The following is a 27,435-nucleotide window of genomic DNA, read 5'->3' on the forward strand; positions in this document are numbered from 1 at the left end:
CATGCTCAGTCCCTCACACCTCATATATTCCTGGAGAAAGTTCTCAATGAACCTTACTTCCTAGAAAAACTTGTAAGTAATCCTCAACTTCCCCACAAATGACACACAAACTACTGTAGCTGCATGGTCAAACACAACAGCCAATTAACCCTGCCTGTGCCTCCTGTTACTTCTGCCTCCTTTTCCTATCCTTCTCCTATACACACCACCTTCTCCTTCTGGACCCAGACCTGGGATGGGGCCCCCCTCTGCCTTCCTGCAAGGGTAGAGGGGAGTGTTGAAGGATCCCAACTCTTCACAACTTTGAGCAAAGCTTTATCTGTCAGTCTAGCAGATGCCTCAGAGGTGACCACAGGGGTGCAGAATAGAGGGTTTTCTAGACATTACTTTGACCAGTGTTTGGGAGGGGCCTCAGTTGCACCCATTTTCCCTGATTCTTTTTCTGGCCTCTGTTTGGCTATTCAGTGTCAGAATAACCCTGAATTTCCACCCACTGGGAGCCCAGGAGACTCTCAGTCTCACCCATCAGAGACTTCATTCCAGCCTCTGTTGGATACCTCCAATGACACACCAGCCCTGGATTTCCACCCATTCGGAGCGACCTTAGCCCAAGAGCTCTTACTTCAGGGCCAAGCATAGACTGGAATGCTAAGAAGGAACCAAAAGGCCACCTTCCTCTCTTTCTCTCTCATTAAATTGTGAATAATAATGCATTTACTTATTCTCCCACTTAAAAAGTTGTTTAAATCCTTTGAAGAATCTTGCAAGGTAGTTTGGCTAGACAGCAGGCGGGACAGTCCAGTGCTTCTGGTGGTGAGGCCAGGGTCTTCCACTCGCCTGTCTTTTGGTCCAGCAAATATGCGTTTGGATTGATGGTGTAGTCCTTTGTCTGGACATCACTGGCTGTGGTGACACCCCCACATACAAACACCTTGTTGTCTCCAATGGAGCATATAGCATGGGACACATCCAAGGGACAGTTGTTGGGCAAGAGAGGCACCGAGGTGGTCGTCTTGTTGGCCTTTATCTTCTGCAGGTTGATTTCTACACTCTGCCGGTGGCTGTGCACACAAAGGATATTGTCCTGATGGAAAGAGAGCAGAGGCCGGTGGTTGAACTCAATGGGGAAGGTAATACACTGAACCACGTCCCCAGTGGTGGTGTCAAAGCAATCTACTACGCCAACCCGGGAGATGTAGCCTTTCACCAAACACCGCCCAGTGACAATGTACAGGTTCCGGTCACCCTTGGTAATCACAGCTGTGCCATCCATAGGGATGCTCATTTTCCCTGCCAGGCACCAACATTCCTTGCGCTCATCATAACGATAGATGTTGGAGACGTACCGCCTTGGAGCAATGCTTCCACCCACTGAGTATACTGTCCCCCCACAGGTCACCATGGTATGAAAGACAAGCCCAATGGGCAAATCAGGCAACTTGGTCCAGGAGTTGTCATCCATGTCATACCGCCAGGCTGTCTTTAGCCCTGAAATCTGCTCAGTGGTGCCACCAGAGATGTAGATATAGCGACCAGCAGAAGTGGCACTTAGTGCTGCTGCCCGGTAGGGCATCTCTGAGAGCTTCAACCACAGGTTCTCCTGGATGATATAGGCAAACACTCCATCATTGAACTTGCCATGGGCCTTCTGACCACCAAGGATGACCACAGAATCAAGCAGGGCCCCTTTCCGCTGGTAGCTCAGCAGGCTGCATGGCCGCTCCTGCTTTCGATCCATCAGGACACTCTCAATCAGGGTCACATGGGCTGAGCTGTTCTCCATGCCCATCAGCTTGTTGCTGGCAAACATCAGTGTCTTGTTGGAGACAGCATTGAGATTGATATAATTGAAGAACTTCTTGAAATATTTCTCCCGCTCCTCTTTCCGGAAGTACACCCAATTGACAAGTGCACTGAGAGCCTGGTCCTCATTGAGCACATGAAGGTTTTCATCACGGAGTAGGCGGCCAAAGATGACAGGCGGGCAGCGCATGAAGTTCATGGAGCCCTCAGGACTGGCCCAGTAGTGGAAGTTGTCACGAATGCCAGAGTAGGCCAAGTCTGATACCTCTTTGAGCTCAAACAACTCAGCTAAGAAGAGGTAGAGCAAGCAATTGGCACGGCGGATAGACTTAATAAGGAAGTCATTGCAGTGGATCCGAAGGCGTGGTGTGTTGAAATACTGGGCTCCCCGGAGCAGTTCCTCCACGTTCTGTTCTGAGATCACCACCTTGCCACTGTAGAAGTAGTCCAGGAGCTGGTCCACTGTGGCTGGACTCAGGTAGTTGGGGTCAATGGTGATGAAGAGTTCATCGGTGGTTTTCATGTCATTGCTGGAGATGAGGCTCTTCACCAATGGAGAGACAGCTGCCAGTACATTCCGATGTGCAAAGAAGACATGGTGGTCCACGGTGAGGGCCATGTTCCAGTACTCTTTGCGTTTCCTTTGTTTGTTCAGGTTCTGCAGCACAAAGCTGTTGTAGTTTTTCTCTGTGAATTCCAATTTCATGGTGATTCTTGCTGGCTGAGGCAGAAGATCAGCAGCAGGTACTGGAGAACAGACTTTCTCAGGCCTTTGGGATTCAGATGGATGTTTGTTTGCAGACCAGTTGAGCAGAGAGGAGCTGGGGGTGGGAGAGAGGATGATGTCACAGAGCAGTCGAGGTCATCACAATGCAGGCCTCCTGAGGCCTTTCTCAGAGGCATAGGGCCTTTCTACCTTCTGATGATTACAACTTGTCAAGGCCAGATAACCTACCAGGACCTAGAATCTAAGCCCAGAGCTCAGGAAGGAGCTCAGGAATGGGCTGTAATGCCTACTTGGGACTTTCAAACCTCAGTCCAAGGCTGCTTTTGGGATGTCAGAGCCAGTTTGGGTGTGGCAGTGTGTAGGGGAGATGGAGGAAGGGAAAAGATTATCAGATCATTTAGAAGAATTCTATTTCACAGAAGGGAAAGTGAGACCCAGAGAAGAGAAAGTACTTATTCAAGGTAACAGAGGCAGTTGGAAACAGACCATGGCCTGGAACCCAAGCTGCCCATAACTTAGAACTCTTTCCACCTTGTCGGGAAGTCCCTAACCATTCAGCTTTCCACAGTCTCTGATTCTCAGGATCGAGTCCCCTTCTCTACCAAAGTGCCAAAGCATCTGAGCATCCCTGTCCTTTGCCTTCTGACCTTTATGGCCATGACACCATTCTTCAAAATGGAGCGGTGAGGGTCACTCACTGAAGCAGGTGTGCAGGAGCTAGCCACGCCCCAGTGATGGGAGGTCCCGCAGAGCCCTGATTATTTCAGCAGAAAACCGCACCGTTCACCCACATTTCCAAGTGTCTAGTAAAATTTCGGGGATTGTGTGGGTCAGCTCTCTCTATCAAGGGGGTGGATGGACAAGTGACACAGACCTCAGTTTCCTTATCTGTGCAATGGGAATAACAGTACCCGCTTCAAAGATTATAATTTAAATAAGAAAATAACTAGAATATAAACTTTCACTAAATGCAGTTGGCAGGGCGCTGTGGTAGTGATGGTTCTGGTTTCGTGGTTGTCAGGGAGGCGATGATTTCCCATAAGCTCCCTGAAAGGGCGTCTGGAGGATACTGTGGCCGCAGGGTGGTGCTGCAGGGTCACCTCCAGCCACCAGAGCACGTCCCCTCCGCGCAGGGCGCCGCCCAAGGAAACCAGCAACCGGGTGCCTCTGTCCGCCGGGCTTCCATGTGCCGCCGCCAGAGGTGACTCTAGAACTCAAACGGCAGGATGGGGGCTCACGGTCTAGCAGATACGCATCTCTTTCCACTTTTTGGATAGGGGCACTGAACCCCAGCGGGGGCCGTCTCAGAGTCACTCAGCGTCAGCTAAGGAGGCGCAGGGTCCCTCGGAACCTCAGGGTGGGGTTCCGCAGAGGAGCTCCGAATCCCTCCAGCACTCCCTACCGGTGGCTGGGGTGGGAATGCTCTGGGAAATTCCTGGGATTGTCTGGGGGGCTGTTGCCTGGTTAAGGACAGGGTAAGGGCCGCCTACCCCCTTCCCCCTGCAGTGGGGCAGAAGAGCTCATTGGACCCATTCTGATCAGGCTTTAGGGGCTTTTAGGAAGGCCCTCGACATCCAAGCCCTTGCACCTTGCCCTGGCATTGGCAAAAGGGTGTAGAGAGGACGGGACTGTCTGGTCCCTGGTCTTCTCCACTCTGTACCCCAGGTCCCACTCCGAGTGTCCCTCACAGGGAGATTCAGTGTCCCCCTTGGGAACGCGAGCCTCTCCAGCTTTTCCCTTTGTGCCTTAGTAAGAGTCTCATTTTTGTTTATTGTCACCCTCCTTTCATTTCATTCCTTTTCCATATTTGGGGATTTGGTAATTGAACTTGTTTTTTAAAACTTACTCTTTAATACTCTTTGTTACCTTGACAGAGAGACAGACTCTTGGAGTATGGTGACTGTACAAGGCTCAGAACTTCTGTCTCCCCCATTAGAGGATTTTTTTTTCTAAATGCTTTTCCAGCTCTGATCTGAGAAGCAGCTGCCATTTGGTGGCTAATGCTGACATCTTCTGGCTCCCATTGGCATCCAGGCTGGTAGACCTCACTGCCTGGGGCATCTCTACCCAGGAGCAGGTGGGGTGGGCCAGGCCTGCTGCTTTACAGGCTTTAAACTTGAGGGCATTTCAGTGGAGGAAGTGGTAGTGATCCTTTGCTTTTGTTTTAGATCCCAGAGCACCAGAGCAGAAAAGAGCTCTCTCATAAGATGCTTCAAGCCAGAAAGTGAGCCTGGGGCAATGGGTGTCATGGAGACCTGAGAGATCGATAGCTATGTGCCAGACCTTCTCCGGGTGGACAAACTGAGGCCCAGAGAGAGGAAGGGGCTTGTACAACTCATTTCACAGAGATAGGGCTTAGGTTCAGGGCTCTGCCGCCTTTCTTTGCTCTCTGGTTGCAGAGAATGGGCTGTCTTGCTTGTGCTTGGCTTCTGCTGGACTGTGGAGCTTATCATCTTCAGGAAACCTATCAAAGAGCTGTGCATGCAGTTGCATGCCTTTAGTTCCACCTATTCAGGAGGCCGAGGCAGGGGATCTCATGAGTCCAGGAGTTTTGGGCCGACCTGATAACATAGCAAGACCCTGACTCAAAAGTAAAAACAAACAGAAAGAAAGGAAACAAAAGAAAAAGAAATCCATTAAAGAAGTGTCAGTGCCCACCTTTTCTGCCAGCTTTGCTGACTGGCTTTTCTTGAGTCCTGAAAAGCAGGTTTTCTATAATCTCTCCTACAGTGGAAACAGACCCTAACTTACAGACTGGCTGCATGCCAGCTTCTACCACCTGGCCATGTATGTATGTTTGGTGGTGTCCCTAGGAGTCACCAGGAAGTTCATTGACTGGCAGTTTACCAGATGCGGCCAGATCTCTTTCTCCCACCCATGTTCAGCTTCCTGCATAGCTCAGCATTTTCTGTTCATGGAGATTTTCTAGGAGAGGGGACCCTAATATTTGAATTGGGGGGGGGGGCGGTCATCAGTTTATATATCTGTTCATTGCAAAACCCTGAAGATAATGAGGGGCATATTTCAAAGTTACAGAATTGGCCTGGAACTGGAAAGCATAGGACCAATATCCCCTTCTTTTATTCTCTTAACTGTCTTTTTCACTTCCATCTTTCCCACTCATAACCTGGCTACATATGGCTTTGGTTTGCCACAGTCCCATTTTGAACCCAGGGCATCCTTATTTTTTTTAGTTCCATTGGGAAATTCTTTTTGTCTTAGAATAAATCCTCAGTCCATGGTCAGCCTAGGGACTGGCTGCCCTTGGATCAGGTGTCCACTCTAGTCCAACCAGCTGTAGGTCACATGGTTCAAAATTTGATCAGCTTAAGCATTACATAGCGTACAAGCAGAGGAATTGGGGGATATCCTGGGACTTGAGTTACTCAAGACAGGGATTCACAATCATGAACGGCCTAGACCACAAAATAAGCATCGGGCATGAATTACATTGGAAGAAAATATCACACAAAAGAGAAAAGATTTTATTGTCTTATTAGTCAATATTCCTGGATGAAACAAGGGGCACAGCGTGAGACCATGTTCACAGTGCAACATAGGCCTTTAGGAAAGTATTTCAAAGGCTGGCCTGCCCAGACTCCTGTCTTTAAGCCAGCAACCCCCTCACTGGGCCCCAGCTATCTTGACAGATGGAGATGCCATGGTTTCAAGGACACTCAGCTGGGGCTTCTGGGTTGGTCCCACCATGTGGTCCTTATAAAACTGCTATTCAGGGGAGCTTTCCATAGTTTGAGGCAAAACACAGCACTAAATTAGCGTTTCTAAGCCCCCTGCCTTGGACACCTCCCTGGAACATTTGGGCTTGTCACACATTCCAGGAGGGAGCAGCAACACAGCTGCAGTCACAGCTGCCAGGAATAGGCCTGGGCTCCCACCCTGTGCGGGGCAGGGTAGAAGCTACAGGGCTTCCTCTAGGGACCCTGAGTGAGCTCACTTTCACCCCCACACCAATGACTTCATCCACCCAAGGCCACTTGGCAAAGAGCCTAGACAGTGTGAGAGGGGCTTTCTCCCAGAACAGGCTGGGGACATCTAGCAGGAGTAGGGGAGGGATAGGCTAGACCTAATCTGACTCCAGAGAGATCAGGGGTAAGTATGGAACTCTGAAATGCAGAAGAGTTCAAGAAAAGGGGTTGGGGGAGGACATAAGGCAGCAGTATTTGGTATTTAAAGGTAGAAAAATGCAAGGAAGTAAAGCGTTTTCTCCATTTGTTCTTTGGCAATTCCATTAGAAAATCCCAGGAGGCAAGCAGGATGACCTCATGTCTTCCAACTGAAAATCTCAATGATTCTGTGAAACAGAGCCCGGGGCTGCACCATGCTTCCAATGCAAACTGCTTTATGTGTGTTTTGTCACATTTAAAGGAAGGTTTAATACTCTTAAATATCTACCAAAAGTAGATCACAATGTGTGACAATCACATAAAACAAACTTCACTTCTCAAGATCACAAATATTTGGAATATAAAATGTCCAGCGGGGGGGGGGGGGGTATTAAAAGTAAGAAAGGTACAAAAGAAGTCTGCTTAAAAAATTACAAAGTATTTTAAAAAATTGAATGCCCAAAGAGTTGTGGTCTGGGTAACTGTCCAGGTAAATGCTTCAGATGCTTATTCCTTTAATAAGAATGAGCTCAGACAGAGCTGTATATCCAAGAGTGTGTACAGGAGATGCTCAGGGGCATCATATACACAAGCACATACATCCACAGGGACAGACACACAGCTGGGTTCTTGTTGTTCTAGGCACTTCATATCCGTGGTCTTAAGTCTCCCACCTTCCCATTACATTTGACAAGTTACTTCTTTGGAGGCAGGACATTTTCTTCAAAGAAGCCCTGGTTGACAACATTCCCTGCTGGGAAGTATCTGGCCACCACAAAGGAGGACCCATCACTTGCAGATGCCTTTCCCACGCCCATCTTCTTTGTATTCTTCCATACCATGGCTGTGAAGTGTCCTGTAGGGAACAGGCAGGGGGAGAGGACAACAGATGAGTTAGCAGAGCTTTGAGAGGATGTGGCAAGGGATTCTTGAACTTCTGCACTATCTTGCTAGGAGCAGATCCCTTGATCTTTGTAGTTTATCAATCAGAGGAAGGAGGGAAAAACACATCAACTGCCAGATGTTTTTTTAAAGCAGATCCTTTCAGTCAGCCACACAGCCATCTCAACACTTTCCAGGAGTCTCCCAGAGATCATGACAATGGCCAGTGGACCCCACAATTAAGATGCCGCCCTATCTGGCACCTGCCTCTAACCCTATCCCTAAACTGTACTCTTAGTGCAACGACTTCCATGTTATTCTCTAGGAATCACTTTTGGTCATCTTACTTGGTATCTCAGGAAGTTTACTAAAGCTGGCCCCCCTTTACAAAGCACTGGCCCTTTTAGGTTCCATGATGCCTCAGGCTCTGGGCATTCTTCCTGTCTCACTGACTCCTCCTCCTTTTCTGTCTCCCTTGTAATGTTGGAGAGCCTGAATCTTCCAGGGCTCAATCCTGGGCTCCCTTTTTCTCTCTACACATTATTTAAAAAATTTTTTTGGCAGATATGAGGTATTAAATCCCAGGGTCACTTTACCATTGAGCTATATCTCCTTCCCTTTTTATTTATCTATGTTTTAATTTTGAGGCAGGGTCTCCCTAAATAGTTGATGCCACCTTGGCCCCCTCCAAATTGTTTTTCACTTAAGTAGCTGGAATGATTGTTTTGAGCCATGAATCACATCCATTTAGTTTCCCTGCATAAAAGTTTTTCAATCACTTCCATTACACCTTGAATGAAAACAAATGCTTTGGCCTGGTGGCCTTTCCTTCCTTGAACACACCAGGTTATTCCTACCAGAGATGCTTGCGCACACTGGCCACTGTGAAATGTTATTCTGATGACCAACAGCTTCTTGTCCCTTAGGTCCCAGGCTAACTTTCACTTGTTCAAAGAAGTCTTTCACAATCTCCCTTGTATTTACCAAATGTCCTCTTCCAAGATATTCTTACCATATTCTGTTTTTCCCCTTGACAGCATTATGACCATCTGCAGTGATAAATTTGATTACTTGATTATTGCTTGGCTCCTTTACTATATTATGAGCCCCACATATGAAGAAGAACAACTTCTTTTATTCATCAAGATATACCTAGTATCTTGGCATAGCATAGCACATGAAAAGTGTGAAATACAATCTTGATGAATAAATGAATGACAGAATAAATGAATAAAAGTCACATGGAAAAATCATCCTGGAATTTTAAGGTTCTACTTTCAATGGAAATGCCAGCATTCTATATTTTGAACTAAGAGCTTGACAAGTTAGAGCCTCGAGACCCTGCACTCTGAGCGAAACAGCCCAGTTCCCTTTCAGACTACTGCTCCACCCTGCAGACACTTCTGAGGCTTGCTGAAACTTCTTAGCACCAGTCTCCTTCCTCACAGGCTGCCTGCCCTTCACTCATAGAGCCTCTCAAGCTACTCCCATAGCTTGGTTTTCAACTCTCCTCTCCTTTGAGGTCAAAGTATTGATGCTGTAATGAATTCTTTGCCCAATGATCCTACATTCTTCTCATCATCTCTTGGAAGCAGAGGTCAGGTGATTGTCCCTCCCATCTTTAGTGTTTCCCACTCAAAAGGATCAAAGGGGAGTTTACTTCCATGTTGCAGAATGGCCATCATTTTCTAAAGCAACCCGGAAGAGATTATATTTCCTCCTAAATCTATGGTTTGCACTTCATCAAGCTGTGTGAGGGCAGGCTGCACATCTGTTTGATTAACTACCTTCTCCCCAATGTTTAGCACTGGATGAGGCATATAGTAAATATTCAATAACTGATGAACAAAGGAAGAGAGAGAGGGAGGGAAGAAGGAGGAAAAACAGGACCAGAGCAGCTAAACTTTCCATAGGTTTGTTAAGAAGGAAAGAGGGCAACCACTTCACACCCATTAGGATGGCTATTATAAAAAACAAACAAAAATAATAGAAAATAACAAAGGGTGATGAGGAGAAATTGAAACCCTAAGTATGGCTTATGGGAATGTAAAATGGTATAGCTGCTAAGGAAGACAGCACAACAGTTCCCTCAAAATTAAGCACAAATTTACCTTAGGACTCAGTAATTTCATCTTGAGGTATACATCCCGAAGTACTAAAAGTGAGGATTCAGATATTTATATACCCATGTTCACAGCAAAAAGGTTTAACAATTGGCCCCAAATAACACACCCAAGTGTCCATAGACAAATGAATGGATAAATAAAATATGGTACATTATTCAACTTTTAAAGGGAATTCTGAGCGAGGTGTGGTAGCATTTGCCTATAATCTCAGCAACTTGGGGAAACTAGGGCAGGAGGACTAAAAGTTCAAGGCCAGCCTCAGCAACTTAGGCCCTAAGCAATTTAGCAAGACCCTGTCTCAAAAGAACATATAAATTTAAAAAAGGGGATGTGACTCAGTGGTTAAGTGCCCTAGGTTCAATACCCCCACCCCGCCCCTCAAAAAAGAGAATTCCGGGAATGCGAACTGTGAGAACATCATGCTAAGCAAAATAAACCAAACACAAAAAAGGTCAACTATTATATGATTCCATTTACATGAGCACTAGAAAAGTTAGATTTATAAAGACTGAAAGAAGGGGCTGGGGATGTGGCTCAAGCGGTAGCGCGCTTGCCTGGCATGTGTGTGGCCTGGGTTCGATCCTCAGCACCACATACAAACAAAGATGTTGTGTCCGCTGAAAACTAAAAAATAAATTTTAAGAGATACAAGGTTTCTGTTTGTGAAAAGGCTCTGGAGATGGATGGTGGAGATGTTTACACAACAATGTGAATGTACTTAATGCCACTGAACTATGCACTTAAAAATGGTTAAAATGGGTCTGGGGTTGTGGCTCAGTGGTGGAGCACTTGCCTCGCATGTGTGAGGCACTGGGTTTGATCCTCAGCACCACATAAAAATAAATAAGAATGTTGTGTTCATCACTAAAAAAAATAATATTAAAAAATGGTTAAAATGGCAAATTTCATATTATAATATTTTGCTATAAAATTGGAAAAGAAAAAGAAGCAAGAGAGAGAGAAACTGGTATTCGTACTCTTCTAATCTTTTAGCATGAGACAAAGTTGGTGTCTCCCATTGCATCTTATATATGGTAAGGACTAAAAACAACATTCATTGATTAAATTCTGTTTTTCCCCCCACAGTTGAGCTCTATTTTTGTAATTTTTAATTTTAGGTGGGGTGCAATGGTGCCCAGTAACTCGGGAGCTGAGGCAGGAGGATTGCAAGTTTAAGGCCAGTCTCAGCAACTTAGTGAGGCCCTGAACAACTTAGGGAGACCTTGTCTCAAAATAAAAACTAAAAAAGGCTAGGGTTGTGGCTCAGTAGTTAAGTGCCCCTGAGTTCAATCCCTAGTACCAAGAAAATTTAAAATAAAAATAAGTAAATTTAGTGTAATTTATTTTTTGTCTGTATCCACAAAGGATTGAGGTTACTAAATTCTTTATGAGAATACCAAACATAAATACTAACCTACAACATCAAGATGATACAATCAAAGTGAGAATTTAAAAGAAAATAAGCCCTAACCACAATTACACATCTTTACCTCTTATCCCTATATTTGGATTGACTTCCACTTAATAAACTCTGGTTTTCCTTTCTGAATAGAGGAGAAACCCTTCTTGCCCATTCACCTTTGGTCCTTACACTGCTGACCACAACTCCAGGCATTCAGCAGCTTTGCCAGGAGTTACTGCTTATTTGAGCTGCCTCTGCCAGTGCTCAAGACCTTTTTCACACAAGCCTTCTTGAGAGAAACTGGCCACATGCTTTGGCTATTGACCACTGCCTCACTCTCTCTCCAGAGAAAGAAGAGGCTGCCATTTATCCTCTGGTCGCCAAGAAAATGATCAGACACAAAGCTCATATCAGCAGCATGCATGCTAGTGGTAGCTTTTTCCAAACGGATGAGACTAAGCAATCTTTCCTCTTACTGGGGAAGTTTCTATCTGTGCAGAAATAATTAAGTTAGGGCATTTAGAGATCAATTAAAGGACACAACTTCCTTAGCAACCATCAGATACACACTGGTTTCCAATTCTAACAACAGTTCCTTTTTCTTTTTTTTTTGCCCTCCCCAACCCCACACACACAAAAAAAGGATCACATTCTCCTTGTTATTGAGCATGGAAACTTCCTAGGATATGCCTTCAAAAGAACACATTGAATAAATTACAGTATATTCTTGGAAAGGAATAATGCTCAATGATAAGAAAGAATGTGGAAGCTCTCTTTATACTGATATGAGACAATCTCTAACAAGTGCAAAAGAAATCACACACTCTGACACCAGAGTGTAAAAAGGGAAAAAAGAGAATAAATATACACACATGCTGGCATAAGCTCAGAATAACTCCAAAACCATACACAAGAACTGGTCACTTGGTTGCCTCTTGGGAGGAAAGTGCTGAGGGTCAGGACTTATGTGGATAATACAGCTTTCAAATTCTATATCATCAGACTAATATAAAATAAATAAGCAAGCCAATCTCACTTAGACAGAATAGAGCAAAATAATGATAATAAATGCTTCTTTCCATGCAGCACATAGCATGGATCAGTGCCTTTCATTACAAGATGTTGGCTGTGGCTGGGCTGAGGGTAGGGATTGGTTACAGAGTATTTTGAAGGTCCTTCACCTACAACATGGACTCGGGCCAGGGAACCCTGAACAATAGCACAGCATTAGGCTGAAACAGGGTGGACCTGAAAATGTTCAAGGGTCTTGCAAGCCCAGATTATAATACCACTCAAAGTCCTACTCTTGTCTTAGGTTCAGGCTCTGTCTGCCCTGAGGCATTGTCCACTGGTACCTGGTATGGCCCAGGAGCCAGGTTTTTGTTTTTTTTTTTTTTAATTTTCCTCTTTAGGGTGAGAGATGTGGGGGTGAAGTGTGGGCCAGATGGCCAGGGATCATGGGGGTGATCACGGGAGTTCAACCCCATTCCCCATTCTGACTCTTGTGAGATTTCTACCTGGAACAAGAGCCATGGAAGAGGCATTAGATCAAGGACAAAAGACATGAAAAAGTCTCTTGCCCTTTGTAGGCCTCAGTTTCCTCCTCTACAAAACAGGCAGTGGCGCACACCTGTAATCTCAATGAGTTGGGAGGCTGAGGCAGGAGGATCGTGAGTTCAAATACAAAAAAAAAAAAAAAAAAAAGGGGATGTGGCTCAGTGATTAAGCCCCACTGGGTTCAATCTCCACGACTTAAAAAAAAAGCCCTATTCTTGAACAGTACGGCGAGGCACGTGGCAGCAGTGCATAAGCATGTCCTAACCATCAAGGGGTGTGCACCCACGCGAACAGCGCAAGAACTTGCTCTGACACATGTTCAGTTGCTCAAGAATCTGGTTCAAGGGAAAAACAATTCCAGAAGCTATGAAATTGCAGAAGTGTCTCTGGGCCTGATCTTTTTTTTCTTTTAATATTTATTTTTTAGTTTTCGGTGGACACAACATCTTTGTTTGTATGTGGTGCTGAGGATCGAACCCGGGCCGCACGCATGCCAGGCGAGCGAGCTACCGCTTGAGCCACATCCCCAGCCCCTCTGGGCCTGATCTTTATTGAAAGAAGGCAAGGTTCTGCTCACACACCCTTAATCACTGCTCCTTCCCTGTCACTCTGTGGCAACATCAATTCTCACTAAGTCTGCAGAGCTAACTGGAAGATGAAATGCCCCAGAGTTCTACCCACACAGTTGCAAGAACGTCTGCCCCAAAAGAGTGAGCAGTAAGCCACAGGAAATGGTGACTGGCTCTGAAACATGTCACTTCCTGCTTCTGAAGAAACCTTCCAGAGTGAGGAGAGGTCAGAAGTGGCTCTGCTCTTGAGTGGGACTGGGTGGGGGAGGGGCAGGTAGAGGGTCCCCTTTTCAGTTTCCCTGATACCTTTTACCCAGAGGATCCTACCTCATCCTGGGCCCCAGTGGAGTCCAAGCCAGTTTTGGAGAAAGACAAGAAGTCTGGTGAGGCCAACAAAGGGGTGAGAGGAACCCCAGAGCAAGAGCAACTGTCTAGGACTTCAATAAGATAAATGTTTACCGCTCACCCTGGAGGAAGTCTATGAGAAAAGGGATGTCCCCACGGAAGGCTCCCCCTGCATCTGAATCACCAGCTCTGTGTCCCTTGAGCTACCATGGTGTCCTTTGCCCTTAGACAGGGAAGAAAAAGAACTGACCCAAGTTCATGCAACAAATAGTACCAGAGCTAAGACTAGAAGGAGCTTTCCTGCATCCCAAGTTCACCTGAGCTCAGTAGAGTGGCGGTGAGGTGAAGGAAAAGCCAGGGGGGACACCAGGCTTAGATAACATGCAGGAGGGAGGTGGGGTGTGAAGGGAGGAGGAAATTAAGACCAGTCTGGCCTTTTTCCTGAGAGCCACTGCAGTTTGATGAAGAGAGCACTTTTGAAATCTGGCTGCGAGCCAGATCTCAAAGTCTCAAGCTTTAAGGTAGTAAGTCTCAAGCTAACTTTAGAAATCTGGCTGCTGGAGAGCAGGATGGATTGGAGGGAGCAGGATTTGAAGCAAGGTGACCAGTACAAGAGTTGAGGTACCAATTCAGGAATGGGGCTCTCAGCAGCTTTTGAAATCCTGGCTCATTGTGACACTCGGCAGGAATGTGGAGAACTTTTAGCTGGAAGCAGGAGTCAGCAGCTGGGTGCTCTCAGAAAGGAGAACTTTGACTTCTGGACAAGGTCAAACCAGAGAAACATGAAGGTAACACAGAGGAAAAGAATTGATCTTCCGAAGGTTAGTTCCTCTTCACAGACAGATACCCTGCAACCTGCCCAGGCCACTGGAGCCACTTACCAGTTCCTGAAGTGAAGCCAGGCTGCTGGAAGTTGTAGCTCTTGATTTCACTGTACCATCTATCAGCCACCTCCTTTCCTGTGTGCAGAAGGCACTGTTGTAAATTCACCAACAAAATCCACCCGTTTCTATTCCCTCCATCTTCTTTCATAAACACTAAACCTCCATCCCATAATAAAATTTCTCATAAAGCAACAGTGAGGGGAAACATCTGGGATGCTCCTGGAAGACTCCCAGGGGCTCTTGCATGTGGAGCGGGAAGAGCCCTGCTCTGGGACTAAGGATGGGCCCAGGGGGCCTGCACTGGTGTTGTTGCCCTGCCAGGGACTAGTTGCGTAATTCTGGGTGAGGCTGTCCCCTCTCTGGGCCTCTACAATAAGAAAGTTGAACACAGTGCACACCAAGGGCCTTCTAGTGATGCTCTGAGTTTCTGGGAGACTGTCCTCACCCCACCCTGTGTCTGGCTTCTAAAATAACCACAGAAGAAAGGCATCTGGGCTAGTAGGCCAGGAATCTCCACACTGTGGTCAGGAGGACCCTCTCCTGGAGCGTTCCCTGGCCCTACAGGTGGCGAGAGGAGGAAGTGTTTTCCTGAGAGCTGATGATCTCAGGGCTAGAGCTAGAAGCTTTGACCTCAGGGTAGTAAGTCTCAAGCTTTAAGGTGGGGGTGAATCACCTGGGGATCTTGTAAAATGAAGACTCTGGTTTCAGTAGAGCAGGGAGGGCCTATGAGTCTGCATTTTTAACAAGCAACCTGAAGCTGCTGCTGCCGATTTCCAGGACTAGGCATTAGCGTCACCTGGGAATCACTTAAAACAAATTAAAAAGAACAAACAAGGCCTGGGTCTTTCTTCAGACAGGTTGTATCAGCCTCTGGAGAGATCCAGGCACTGGTATTTTTAAAAACTCTGCAAAAGATTCCAATGTACAGCCAGGGTGTAGAGCCATTCAATGCTTTAGAGATCACCTATCCAACCATCTCTCTAGAGCCATGGGGAAAACTGGGGCTAGAGAGGGTAGTGATTTGGTCAAGATGTCCCAGGGTTCCAGCACAAGGCCTTGGACCAATCACATCTCCTGACTGCTGTAGGAGGCTCTTTCCATCCTACATCCTCCTTCCTGACTCATTAAGGCCACAGCCTGTGCCTAGAGGAGCCTGCAAGCTGAGGGTGAGATCTCAGAGGGGTCCTGCCTTTGTCATGCACATAGCTCTGCCAGAGGGGGCGCTGACTCAGGCTGTCTGGGGAAAACCAAGAGGACTCAGGGTGCTTCCCCTGGGAACTCCAGGAATGTGAGGCCGGGGAAGAATTCTCCTGCTGGAGAAAGCTTCAGGGAGTGAAATCGCTGTGATATTTTCCCTAAAACCCCATTTCAGGGCTATAGGAGCCAGAAAGTTCAAGAATGTTTGGTCAGTGTGGTAGAATCATTCCAGACCCAAATGGATAAAGAAATTGTCTTTTCCATTATGTTTGTTTCCAAAATGGAAAAAGATCTATTACTTTCCTCTGATTATAAAAGGAATATACCAGCATATTAAAAAACAACAACAACATTTAGAAAACTGTGAAGAAAGTAAAATTTTTCGGTAGCTGGTGCTCATAAAATCAAACAGAGACGTTGTCCAGAAGCCTCTGCCTCCCCCATTCCTGTTCCTCAGCCTGGGAGCTTCCGAAGGGAGGGCCATCAGTCTGACTCATCTCTGTGTCCCTGGCACCCAGCACTGGGCTGGCCCTGAGCCGGCCATCAGAGACCTTGTGGTGAACTGAAGTCAGCTGGAAGCTGTGATTCAGGGAGCTCTGGATTTCCTTTCTCTTTCTGGGACAGAGGGCACTGGGGCCAGGTGGACCCACCCAGTCTAGTCCCAGCTGGGGCAGAGGAGAGGGGAGTGGAGAAAACCACCCACCTGTCTGATCGTAGGATGCCCAAGCAAGGTTCTCCCCACACTGGCCTCGACTGGATTCTGGGCTGTGCTTGAGGATCCTCGTGCTGGCCAGGGCCTCAGAATACCTGCCGGAGTCCATGGAGTCCACGGTGCTTCCTCAGAGTGGGTGCCACCCAGGGAAGCCCCAGGCTGGTGTGGCTGAGCTTCCTTCCCTACCCAGGCTCTGGGAGAAAACTGGGAGCATCACACCTGCATTGCTTCTGGCCTCCCAGTGGTCCCATTTTACAGAGGAGCAAACCAAGGCTCAGCAGAGCAAAGGGATCTGCCTAGTTAGTGGCAGAGAGGTATTCAAGCTTGGTTGTATTTGATCCCCAAACCCACGTCCCTCCAACCACCCAGGGTTCCTCTGTAACTGCAGCAGCCCCATGAAGGACCAAAGCCCCTGGGGTGCTGGGGACTCACTGTTGGGCCTCTTGGTTGAGCTTCTTGCAGAGCTTCAGTGGGGGGACGCCATGCTTCTGTCGGTACTCATTGTGGGCCTTCAGGACCTCATTATTAAACTGTTTGGAAGCTGAAATTATGGCACAGTGAAAGGCTCAATGCATAGCAAAGACCACCAAAAGTATAAGGTATACTTCAGAGCAATGCCCAACTCAAACTTAAGGCCCCATGGACAGAATGTTGTCCCCTTCCTCTATCTGGCACCCCAGCCACACAACTCTGTTCTACTTTGCTGCTTATCCTGCTTCCATCCCTGATACCACCTTCCACATCTCTGCATGCGGAAACCCCATGGATTTCGTGGGACCTGCAGACCATGTTTGGATTTTGGTCTTTATCCAAGGAACAGGAAGTCTCAGAATGATGTGATTTGTGTTTCTCAAAGACCCTGAGTGGGGTGGACAAGAGATCAGAACAGATGTTGGGGGTGCTGGACAGACAACCATAGGATTTCTGGAAGAAAATGTCTGAAAGAGATTGGATCCCTCATACTGGACCTACAGTGAGTGGTGGGGCTGGAGAGGGCTAGAACTGGGAGCCCAGACAGAAGTGGTCTGGCTGGCCAGGCACAGTGGGCACACCTGTAATCCCAGCAGCTCTGGAGGCTGAGGCAGGAAGACTGTGAGTTTAAAGCCAGACTCAGAAATTTAGCAAAATGCTAAGCAGGTCAGTGAGACCCTGTCTCTCAGTAAAATACAAAATACGGTTGGGGATGTGGCTCAGTGGTTGAGTGTCCCTGAGTTCAATCCCCAGTACTGCCTCCTCCTCCTCCCAAAAAAGAAGTGGCCTGGCCCACACTAGGCTGGTGAAAATAAGACAGAGGGATAAAGAGAAGAGGATGAAGAAAGACAGCATTGCAGAAGTGGAGTAAGGGGAGAGTACAGTTAAAAAAAAGTAGTGGTTGGGCTGGGGATATAGCTCAGCTGGTAGAGTGCTTGTCTCACATGCACAGGCTCTGGGTTCAATCCCCAGCACCACACACACACACACACACACACACTAATTGCTAAATAAATAAGATTTCATTTTAAAAAGGAAATAAAGAAAAGAAAGTAGAGGTGATGGTGGGGAGGATGTGACCAGAGGGGGCTGAGACTGCAGTGAGGGAAGAGGTGGTGCTTATGCCCAACTAGGTCATAAACTCAGAAGAGGGGTTGAAGTAAGGGGGAGATTTAAGTTGGAGAAGCCAAACACAAGCAAGCTCAATGACTGAAAGAAGCTAAACAAATCTGGATCTGAAATGGAAACCATCATCCACCTAACATCTTCTGTCTACCAACTACCACCTACCCAGATCATCAATCCCTCCTTCCCACACGTCCTCTAGGGGGCCAGCAAGTCAGCCCTGTCCTATCCTCAAAAAGCTCATGTACAGAAGGGAGACTGCTGTGTAATAGCAGTATGGTAAATGCCACAAGGCAAGTGACCACAGGTGTGAGAGGAATTTGGAGAAGAGCAACTTGAAAGGGTCTGGGGGATCAGGAAGGAGGTGACTTCTGATTTGAGGCCCCCAGGAAGTCTGGCAGGAGGTAGCCAGGGTAAGATCAGGAAGCCACTGAGCACTGGCCTTAGAACCTAGGGGTTCCCTCTGTGGAAATGGGGGTGAGTGGGGTGGGTTATGAGTGAGGGCCTCAGAAGGCCCTTACCTGGGCTAGTCTCTTCTGGCCAGGAACCTCTGTGTTCTTTGAGGGCTGGCTGAGGGTGGTGGCAGGAAGGGTGTAAACCAGAGTGTGAAGGAAGTGCCACACTCCTTCAGGTCACCTTTCTCAATGCTGCTTTTTCACTCAAGGCTGAGAAGGTGGCCTGAGAGCAGCTCTCCTCCTCTTACCACAGCAGATCCCCTGTTTTCTGGCCTTGAAGGCAAATCCCATGGGACCAGAGGGGAAAGGGCCCCAGGGTTTGCTTCAGGGAACTTTGGCTAGCTGGCCTGGTGGTGTCCAAAGGTTTTCTGATCAATTAAAGAGGAAGTGGACCCACCTTGAGAACTCTGAGACTCCTTGGGATGCCCAGCCACACAGGGTGGGGCAGGAGTTATGGGAAAGGGCTTTGAACCCCAGATCTGCCAGGTTTTGGTTGACAGGCAGAGATGGCGAGACATGGGAAGCATGAGGTGAGGAGCAGGCAGTGCTACCTGATGGCCTCAGGTCTCTGTGGCCAAGCGGCAGACCACACCTTTGTTGATATGATAAGCTAAGATTTCAGGTCTTCTGAGGAAAAAGGGTGATGTTAATGAGTATAGAGTTTTGGCTCTACAAGATAAAGTCTTGGAAGCCAGGCGTGGTAGCTCCTGTCTGTACCCAGTGGCTTGGGAGGCTGAGACAGGAGGATCACAAGTTCAAAGCCAGTCTCAGCAACATAGTGAGGCCCTAAGCAGAAGTAGTGAGACCTGCTCTCTAAATAAAACATAAAAGGGGCTGGGGATGTGGCTCAGTGGTTAAGTGCCCCTGGTTTCAATCCCTGTTACCAAAAAGAAAGAAAAAGAAAAAGGTTTGAAGCTGTTTCACTATAGACTATGTCTAAAAATGGTCAAGATGGTGTATTGTACCTGTTTCAGGTTTGGCATATTCATGAGATATTTGGGATAAGGAGTCACGAGGTTTCCAAAGACCATCTCATGGGAAAATGGCAGGAGCCAGAGCAACTCATGGAAACCGGGTGGGGGTCTTGTTGACCATAGGCTAAGAAAAAGCCAGTAGGGGGGTGTGGTGGCCAGAAACCATGGGCTCCTGGGAGATGGGCTGTTTCTCCCTAGTCCAGTTCCCACCTGTTGCAAGAGGCCAGGCCCTGAGTGGAGACTCAATGGTAAGGGGAGGCCAGACTTCTAGGAGTTCCTGAGCATCTCTAAGGAAACAGATCAAAACAAGTATATATGTACAGGCAAGAGCATGCCTGGGTGCACATAGTCAAGGTGATGAAGGGTTCCCATCTGAGTGACAGGCTGACGCACCCTAAAGCCCTTGCCAGTTTCCATGTTCCAGGAAGGCCACAGGGGGTCTAGTGGGCACCATGAGAGATGCCCAAGGCTCAGTGGAATGTGCAGTGGTGACCATAGATGCATCAGGGAGGGCTCCCTGGAGGAGGTATTCTAGATCAGGAATCATGAGATGAGAAGGCCAAGGACACAGAGGCGCAGAGTAGAAGGGACCCAGGCATATCCTATAGCTCTAGGGAAGAGGGAGAGATGGGGGAGGTGGGTGGATGGCTCAGGGGAAGCCAGTTTAAAGCAGCCCTAATGCTGGGGTCAGTTTGCACAGGACCCCATAGTGCTGTAGGCTCCACAGGCTCCTTGGGGAAGAGGGATATACAAGACTGCTGAAAACTAGGTCACTGCACTGCTAGAATGAGGGAAGTTAAATAAACAAAAGTGAAGCTCCTGTGCCCAACTCAAGCTCAATGCCTAGAAGCCACGCCAGGCACAGGTCCCCAGATCTCTGGGCCAGGGTTCTCTGCAAGAGGTCAGGTCTTTCCTGCAGTCAGCAGGGAAGCCCTCTCTCTCCTCCCCTGGCTGGGAGCATACCTCCCCCATACCACCCAGAAGTCCCCTCAGACCACAGCCAGTCCTAGCCAGGGCAGGGCGTGGTTCCAAGGAGGAAAGTTATCAGTGGCGACCACACCCAGCAAGAGACACACCCCACTTCTGCAGAAGAGCCCAACAACAAAGATAAACATAAAGGGAAAAAGTCAAAGAAAAACCCACCCATCACTGGGTTAGGCAGGGAGAGCCCCCAATCATCCCATGATGGGGGAAGGGCAAAGGTTATGTCTTCATTTTGTAGGAAGGTAAACTGAGGCTCAGAAAGCTCACACAGCTTTGGAGCTGCTTCACACCTTAACACTACTGACTGTAAATCTAAAAATGGCCAGGATGGTACATTGTGTGTTATACAGTTCAGGTTTAGCATGTTCACCTGGCATATGGGGGGAAGGATCACAGAGGTTTCCAAAGACCACCTCATGGGGAAATGGCAGGAGCCAGAGTAACTCATGGGAACCAGGTGGGGGATCTTAGTGACCATGGGCTACAAAAAAGCCAAATAAGGTGGTGTGGTGGCCAGAAATCATGGGTTCCTGGAAGATGGGTTGATCCCCCAAAGTCCCCATTTGGGCTGGACTCTGAGGCAAAAAGTTAAAAAAACAACAACAACAACAACAAAAAACCCCACCCCACCCATCCCTGCGTGGCCCATCTGCACTGTACCTGGCTTTCTCCTGCTTGCTGGCCTGCTGTTTTCTGGGGGTGGGCCTGTGTGTGACCCTCTTAAACTTCTTACCCCCTTTGTGGGAGCTTCCTTTATCTTACTCATTTTTATGACTAGGAACCGAGGCTTGAGAAGGGACATAATCTGCCTCAATTCCACAAGCCCGCGGGTAGGAAGAGGTCCACCAGGAAGGAAACAGTATCTCATGCAAGTGCCATCCTGACCTCCCACCCCACAGCCTAAGAATCACCAGACAAAGGGAATGACTGAGGGGTCACCTAGGAGACGGATCAGGCTCAGTGGGGACAGCTGAGAGCAGTAGAAAGAAAAGAGACTTCAGGTTGGCAGCTGCCCTCAGATCCACGAAGGGAGAGAAGAGGAAGGAAAAGAGCTACGATTTCTCAAGAACCACCTCTGTGTCAAGGCCCTCAGAGCAGGATCTGCCCAAGGGGCCCCAGCAAGTCAGGGGCTGTGGAGAAATGACTAGGACTGCTGGAAGCTGCAGTGGCTCCCTGGGGCCAAGGAAAGGATAGGGCCAGTCATTTGCTGGGGCGCAGGGTATAGGCGTCCTAGATGGGGCTGCTGTGGGTCCTTTGAGGCCGCAAGGCCGTCTGTGCCTCAACCACCCAGCTGAAAGCTTCCATCCCTCAGCATCCCTCTTCCCCCTGAAGCCTCCTTGAGTCCAGTACAGCTCTTTTCTCTGCCTCTCCAGACTCTTCTTGAAGGAGGTCATGACAATGAGGGGCCAGGGCAGGAACTGTGAACAGGCCCCTTCTGTCCTCTTGGCAAGAGGCTGGAAAACAACCTGATTCCACCTTTGGGGCAAAGCAGGTTTTGCCTGTCTACCAGGAAGAAAGTAAAAAGTAGATTAAAAAAAAAAAAAAAAGATAGTTCCTGCTTTGGAAGCCTGGGTACCCGGCAGTTCAAGAGGCCAATCCCAGTTCTGTCTTTTCCTAGCTGTGTGATCTGGCCCATGCTGCTGATCCTTCTGTGTAGCATTCCCCATACATAAAATGGGGATACCAGTAGTTGCTTCACAGGGTTGTTGTGAAAATTAAGTGCATTAATCTATGAGATGCTTTAGAAAGGTTCTGGAACATAATGAAAAGTTATTAAATGTCCATGAGACTTGTTACTATTAGGTGAAACCCTTTAGCCTCGGGCTTTGGGAGAACCTGCCTCATCTGATTCCTTTCCTATTTTAAAGGGAGAGGGCTGCTAGAAGTTCAGTTGACTTGTAAGCGGGCAAGATGGTGACTCCTTGTGGTGCTTGTGGTCTTAGCTACCAGGAGGCTGAGGTTAGGTTGCTAGAATCTAGGAATTTGAGACCAGCCTGGACAACATAGTGAGACCCTATCTCAAAAAATGAAACAAAACACCAGGTGCAGTGGTGCATGCCCGAAATTTCAGTGACTGGGAGGACTGAGGCAGGAGGATGGTGATTTCAAAGCCAGCCTCAGCAACTTAGTGAGGCCCTAAGCAACTCAGCGAGACCCTGTCTCAAAAAAGTTAAAAGGCTGGGGATGTGGCTCAGTGGTTAAGTGCCCCTGGTTTTATCCCTGGTACCAAAACAAAACAAACAAACAAAAAAACCCCAAAATCCTTGCAGGCATACTTCCGTACCTTCAAGCCCAGGTATTTTTTGAATAAATGAGTAAACAAATAAATGAGGTTCTCACACCAGCACAGTGAAGGTACTAGGACAGGATTTCTTATTACAAATGTGAAAATCCTGTTTACGGCTGGCTGCCTCTTTTCCTAATGCAGGAATAAGTAATGAAGAGTTGCTCAGTTGCTTCTGGGAATAGAAAATATATTTTCTGCAGCATTAACCCCCTCTAGACTGCCTCTCTCCAATAGATTACCAGGAGACACAGTTGTTTAAGGACAGAAGGAACCAAAGTAGAGGACAGCACTTGCTCAGGCTGCTCAAGCTGTAACCCTTTCTACACCCGCCAGGCTTGCCTAGAGGCAAGCCCCTGTCCCCTGGGCCCCAGCTCCACTACTATGTGCAAAAGAAGGATGACAGCTGTGGTTTTCAAAAAATGCGGTTCAGAGCAAGAAAACCCTTTCTTTGAATGAAACCATCAAGAAAATTAACAAAAGAAGTGAAATTACTAGGGCTTAGTGGCCCACATAACCTCTCCCTGCAAAGACCTAAGGGCCTCAGTAGAAAATTTCTGGACTAGGTCCCCAAGGGCCCTCTGCTCTGATGTGTGTCCACGGACACTGAAATTCTTAGAGTGTGTGTGGAAGTCACTATCAGCCAGTCCAGCTGGGGAGGGGTTGGGGTTGGAGATGTGGTCAGTGCGGCATGGAAGAAAGTGCACAGCTGAGAAGTCAAAGCTCTGCTTTCAAATCCCAGTTTGCTTGCTTGCTTAGTGGTCAAGGCATGAGTTTGGGCAAGGTACTCAAGCTCTGTAAGTGTAAAATGAGCTGATGGTAACAGCCCTATTATAAAGGTTGACAACATATAAAATACCTCCCAGTCTGACATGCAGTTGGAGCTTAATGATTGGTAATTGCTATTGCTAGGGACAAGAGGCTTCCACTGAGCCCAAGGCCACTGCCTTCCTCTGTTCCCAACACTTGCTATATACCAAGGCCTAGCAGGGAGACCAGGCCTGGGAGTAGGAGCGGGGGTCTTCCAACAGTGAGCCCTGCAGTTTCCAGGCTTGGAGCTTTGTCAGTTGTGGTGACTTCACAGGGATGCCCATTACCCCAAGTTCTGGGCTCATCTGAGGTTAAGGATGAAAAAGAGCCTGGCTCACGTGCAGTGATGAGGAAACTGAGGCCCAGAAAAGGGAGAGACTGATTTCTTAAGTGGTCTTTTTGGAGCCATGTATGTTCCTATATGGACACATGTTCCTGCTCTGAGGAAGCAGACAGCAGCCCCAGCTAGTGGCCTGGAACTTCAAGGTGGGCTTATGATGAAGGTTTGTTGGAATTGGTCACCTAGAAAAGTCACTTCCTCTTAGAGTCCATTAGAAGAGGGGTCCACAGTATTATGCAGAGGGACAAATAAAATCCACTGGGCTATGAGAGCGGGGCTGGGTTAGGATTCTGGAAAGACTAGGATTCCTGGGTATATGGCAGGGGAGGGATGGCACCTGACTCAGCTGTAACCTGCCTCCTGCCCCTGGCCCCCTCCTGAGTGTGAAGTCATCCTCCTCTGAAACCTGCCTGCTCTTCTTCAGTCCAGATGGCACCACTGCCATCTTGCACCAAAACTCATGACTCTGACCCAGGTCCCTTCTCCTTTCCAGTCCACACCTCTGCCCTAGATGCCTGTGTCATTCCTGTCTGTAACTATAGCAGTCCTCCCACCCCCAACCTCTATTCTCCCCTTCTGATCTGCCCTCTGCCCTGGCAAGCTCTAGTCCAGGGACATTTAATGGCACCCCAGGTCCCATAAGATAAAGCCCAATTCCCAAGACCCTGTAGGATTGATTCACCTCTTCTAAAAGCCTTCAATGAGCCCCATGCAGAGATGTCTCCCTCTCCTGAACTTTCACTGCTCTTCACTTGCATGTCCTGTGGCTTGGATCACTTCCCACTTTTTCGTGGAGCACTGTGGTGCCTGCCTTTCCCTCAACCAGCTTTACTGATTCATTTCACAATCCAAATGAACACTCCTGAGGATGGCCCATTGATAGACAGCACTGGGTTTACAAATTGGTACAGAGCTCACAGATGGTGAGAAGAGAAGGGCGAGAGGAAGAGATTAAAAAAGAAGAATGGGAACATAGCCGATTATCAGTAGTTCTGGAAAGCTGTTTTGGGTAAAAATATAGCTGGTTAAAATATAGCTTTAGAGAATTTGTGGATTTTCTCCTAAATCTATAGAGAAATAAATTGATTTCCCAAGTAGAGATCAGAATGCTCTCTAGCATCTGCCATAGTTTGCCCCATCACTACCTATCATCCTGTTCTTTTAACTACAAGACAACCTCTTCACCTTCCCATATAGGAAGCACCTTGGGGATCATATTGTACAGATGGGGAAACTGAAGCACAGAGGGGGAAAGAGCCTTGCTCAATATCACAGAGCAAGGGATTTTTTTTTTTTAGTTGTTGATAGACCTTTATTTATTTATTTATTTATATGTGGTGCTGAGAATTGAATCCAGTGCCTCACTGGCGCTATGCTACAATCCCAGCCCCCAGAGCAAGTGATTTTTCAGACCAGAACTGAAGTCAGACCTTCCAGGAGAGCTGGAAGTAAAGTGGGTTAGGACCAAAGCCAGAGAAAGTCACTTACTCCCCATGCTGGCATCTCATGAGGACAGACCCACGAAGGTACAAAACCTTACTTATCTGAGGCTGACAACCTCAGTGAAGCAGGACTTCTGAACTCTATCCATTAGCTGTTCTTGAGGGGCTGTGCGAGGTGGGGCACGCCTGTAATCCCAGCAGCTAGGAGGCAGAGGTAGGAGGATCACAAGTTCAAAGCCAGCCTCAGCAACTTAGTGAGGCCCTAAGAAATTTATTGAGACCCTCTCTCAGAATAAAACATAAAAAGGGCTGGGGTTGTGGCTCAGTGGTTAAGTGCTCTGGGTTCAATCCCTGGTACCAAAAAAAAAAAAAAAAAAAGAACTTCCTGTTGGGTAGAAACTATGGTGAGATAAACACAAACATTCCTAGCCACGAGAAGTGAGGAGTCAGTGGGGAGCTGGTCTATGGCTAAACATTCCTCCAGGCCCACACAGGAGAGGATATGAAAAAGAACACACAGAGTTAGCACAGAGTTAGCCTTCCCTCGGTGGGGGATCAGGGATGGGCTTCCAGAAGTGCTTAGAAGGATGAGGAGGACTGTCAGGCTGGGGATCAGAGTTGGGCCAGGGTCATTCAGAGTGCCAGGGAAAGGCACCAGTGTGCCAGCCTCAGCTGCAGTGCAGAGTGTAGGCAAGGGATGGTGAAAGGATGGTGACCAAGGCCCAGAGGGCCTGAGGCAGGGCTGAAGAATGTGCTCTTTTAATCTGCATACATGGATGGGACAGTGTTTGGGAGGACAGAGGGGCACCTGCATTTCAGAAAGGTCACCATGAAAATCAGTGGTGAGGACAGGCAGCAACAGGTTGGAGATAAAAAAGGAGTCAGACTGTGCCTGGCACCTGGCCTGGCACAGAGAGGCACTCAGAAGAAGAGGAGCCACGAAAGAATGAAAAGGATGCTCAGAGTTGTCCTTAGGAGGACTGGACGGAACAGGGTGATTTGCAGGGAGAGATGCTGTCAGTTAGTGGCTTTTTCCAACTGTAACTTTGTCCTTCTCCTGAAACAAAGCAAAAGCCACGCCTTGGCCGGACGCAGAGCGCAAATCCCATCAGCGCCTAGAAAACCTCCCTGACGCAATGTCTGGCCTGCAGCCAGGGGGACCCTCCCTCGGTCTCGCCTTCCTTCCCTCTCTCCCGGTGGTCTCACCGTCACTTTAGCTTTCTGGTTGCCCCGGAAACTGTCCAGGCTGCGCCGCTGGACGCTTTGCCCCGTGCGCCCTGCATCCCGCACCCAGGGGTCCCGCATCGCAGCCAGAGCTGCATCTCTGGAGCAGAGGCAGCGGTTCCGCTCCCCGAGACCAGGGTGGCGGAGACCAGGGCGAGGGTCCAGGAGTCTGGGACTCCGGAGTCAAGCCAGCACCGCGGCTTACCTGACTTGCCCATGGCCGGCTCTGCGAGCTCCTCCGCTCCGGCTGCGGCTGCGGCTGCGCCTGCGGCTGCGGCTGCGCTGGCGGCACTTAGTGGCGGGCCCCAGCAGCTCCACCAGCCAGGAGTGGGCCGAGCGGCCGCAGCCCCTCCCCCGGAGCCGCCCGGCCTCCGCCTTATAAGGTAATGACAGCTGCAGGCGGAGGCGCTTGGGGCCACCCGCGGGACTCCCCGAGAACTCCTCTAGCGAAGGGAATTCCTCCACTGCCCGGGGCTCTCCGAGTGCGGACCAGAGCTCGGGCCTCCTGGGTCGCGGTCCCTAGCGGTCCCCTCTCTGGGGATGGAAGAGGGCCGCGCGCGCCTGCCACGTGGTTCCTGGGAACTCCTCCGAGACTGACACTCTGCGAGGACCGCGGTGCTCTCTAGCAAGGTTCCAGGGACGGTTCGGGCCAGCGCCACCAGGGGTCGGTACCCTCCCCACCTCAGTCTGTCCCGACAGGCCCCCAGTGTGCTCCTTCCCTTCCCCAGGGACTCTGGGCTCCAGAGCTCCTCTCTCCAGGACATACTTACCTCGACGCGCGTCCGGGTAGGAATTTGGCACTCCCAGACCCTCCTGCGTGAGCTGCCCCAGGGAGGCTCCTGCAGACCGGTCTAACCTACTCATTTGACCCTCACTGCCTGTCAGATCCAGCCAAATTCCCCACCTCTGAAGTCTGGCTTCATTCAGACTTGCCTCTTTACTTCTCTAGCTTTGTACCACGCTCCCTTCAAACTTGATTTCGTGATACTTCCAAAACA

The 27,435-nt window shown here is 48.5% G+C and overlaps 2 protein-coding genes across 3 annotated transcripts; both read right to left on the minus strand.

Moving 5' to 3' along the window:
- Nucleotides 1-742: 742 nt before the first annotated feature.
- Nucleotides 743-2,509, minus strand: Ccin (calicin). The gene has a single exon (XM_046457138.1). The coding sequence runs from the start codon at nucleotides 2,507-2,509 to the stop codon at nucleotides 743-745; it is 1,767 nt and encodes a 588-aa protein (XP_046313094.1).
- A 3,485-nt stretch (nucleotides 2,510-5,994) lies between these two features.
- Nucleotides 5,995-26,782, minus strand: Glipr2 (GLI pathogenesis related 2). Of its 2 annotated transcripts, XM_046457437.2 has the most exons (5): nucleotides 26,643-26,781; nucleotides 16,761-16,869; nucleotides 16,320-16,423; nucleotides 14,417-14,494; nucleotides 5,995-7,510 (listed from the first exon to the last, which is right to left on the minus strand). In XM_046457437.2, exons 1-5 carry the CDS (start codon nucleotides 26,653-26,655, stop codon nucleotides 7,350-7,352), a joined length of 465 nt encoding a protein of 154 aa, XP_046313393.1. In that variant the 5' UTR covers nucleotides 26,656-26,781; the 3' UTR covers nucleotides 5,995-7,349. The 2 variants fall into 2 exon arrangements, with proteins under 2 accessions (XP_046313393.1, XP_046313394.1); XM_046457438.2 differs by lacking the exons at nucleotides 14,417-14,494; nucleotides 16,320-16,423 and having other exon boundaries at nucleotides 7,444-7,510; nucleotides 26,643-26,782.
- Nucleotides 26,783-27,435: the final 653 nt, after the last annotated feature.

Source organism: Marmota monax, unplaced genomic scaffold, assembly GCF_021218885.2.
Source record: "Marmota monax isolate L192 unplaced genomic scaffold, Marmota_monax_Labrador192_F-V1.1 WCK01_AAM20220418_F8-fsc00069, whole genome shotgun sequence".
NCBI classification, from domain to species: Eukaryota; Metazoa; Chordata; class Mammalia; order Rodentia; family Sciuridae; genus Marmota; species Marmota monax.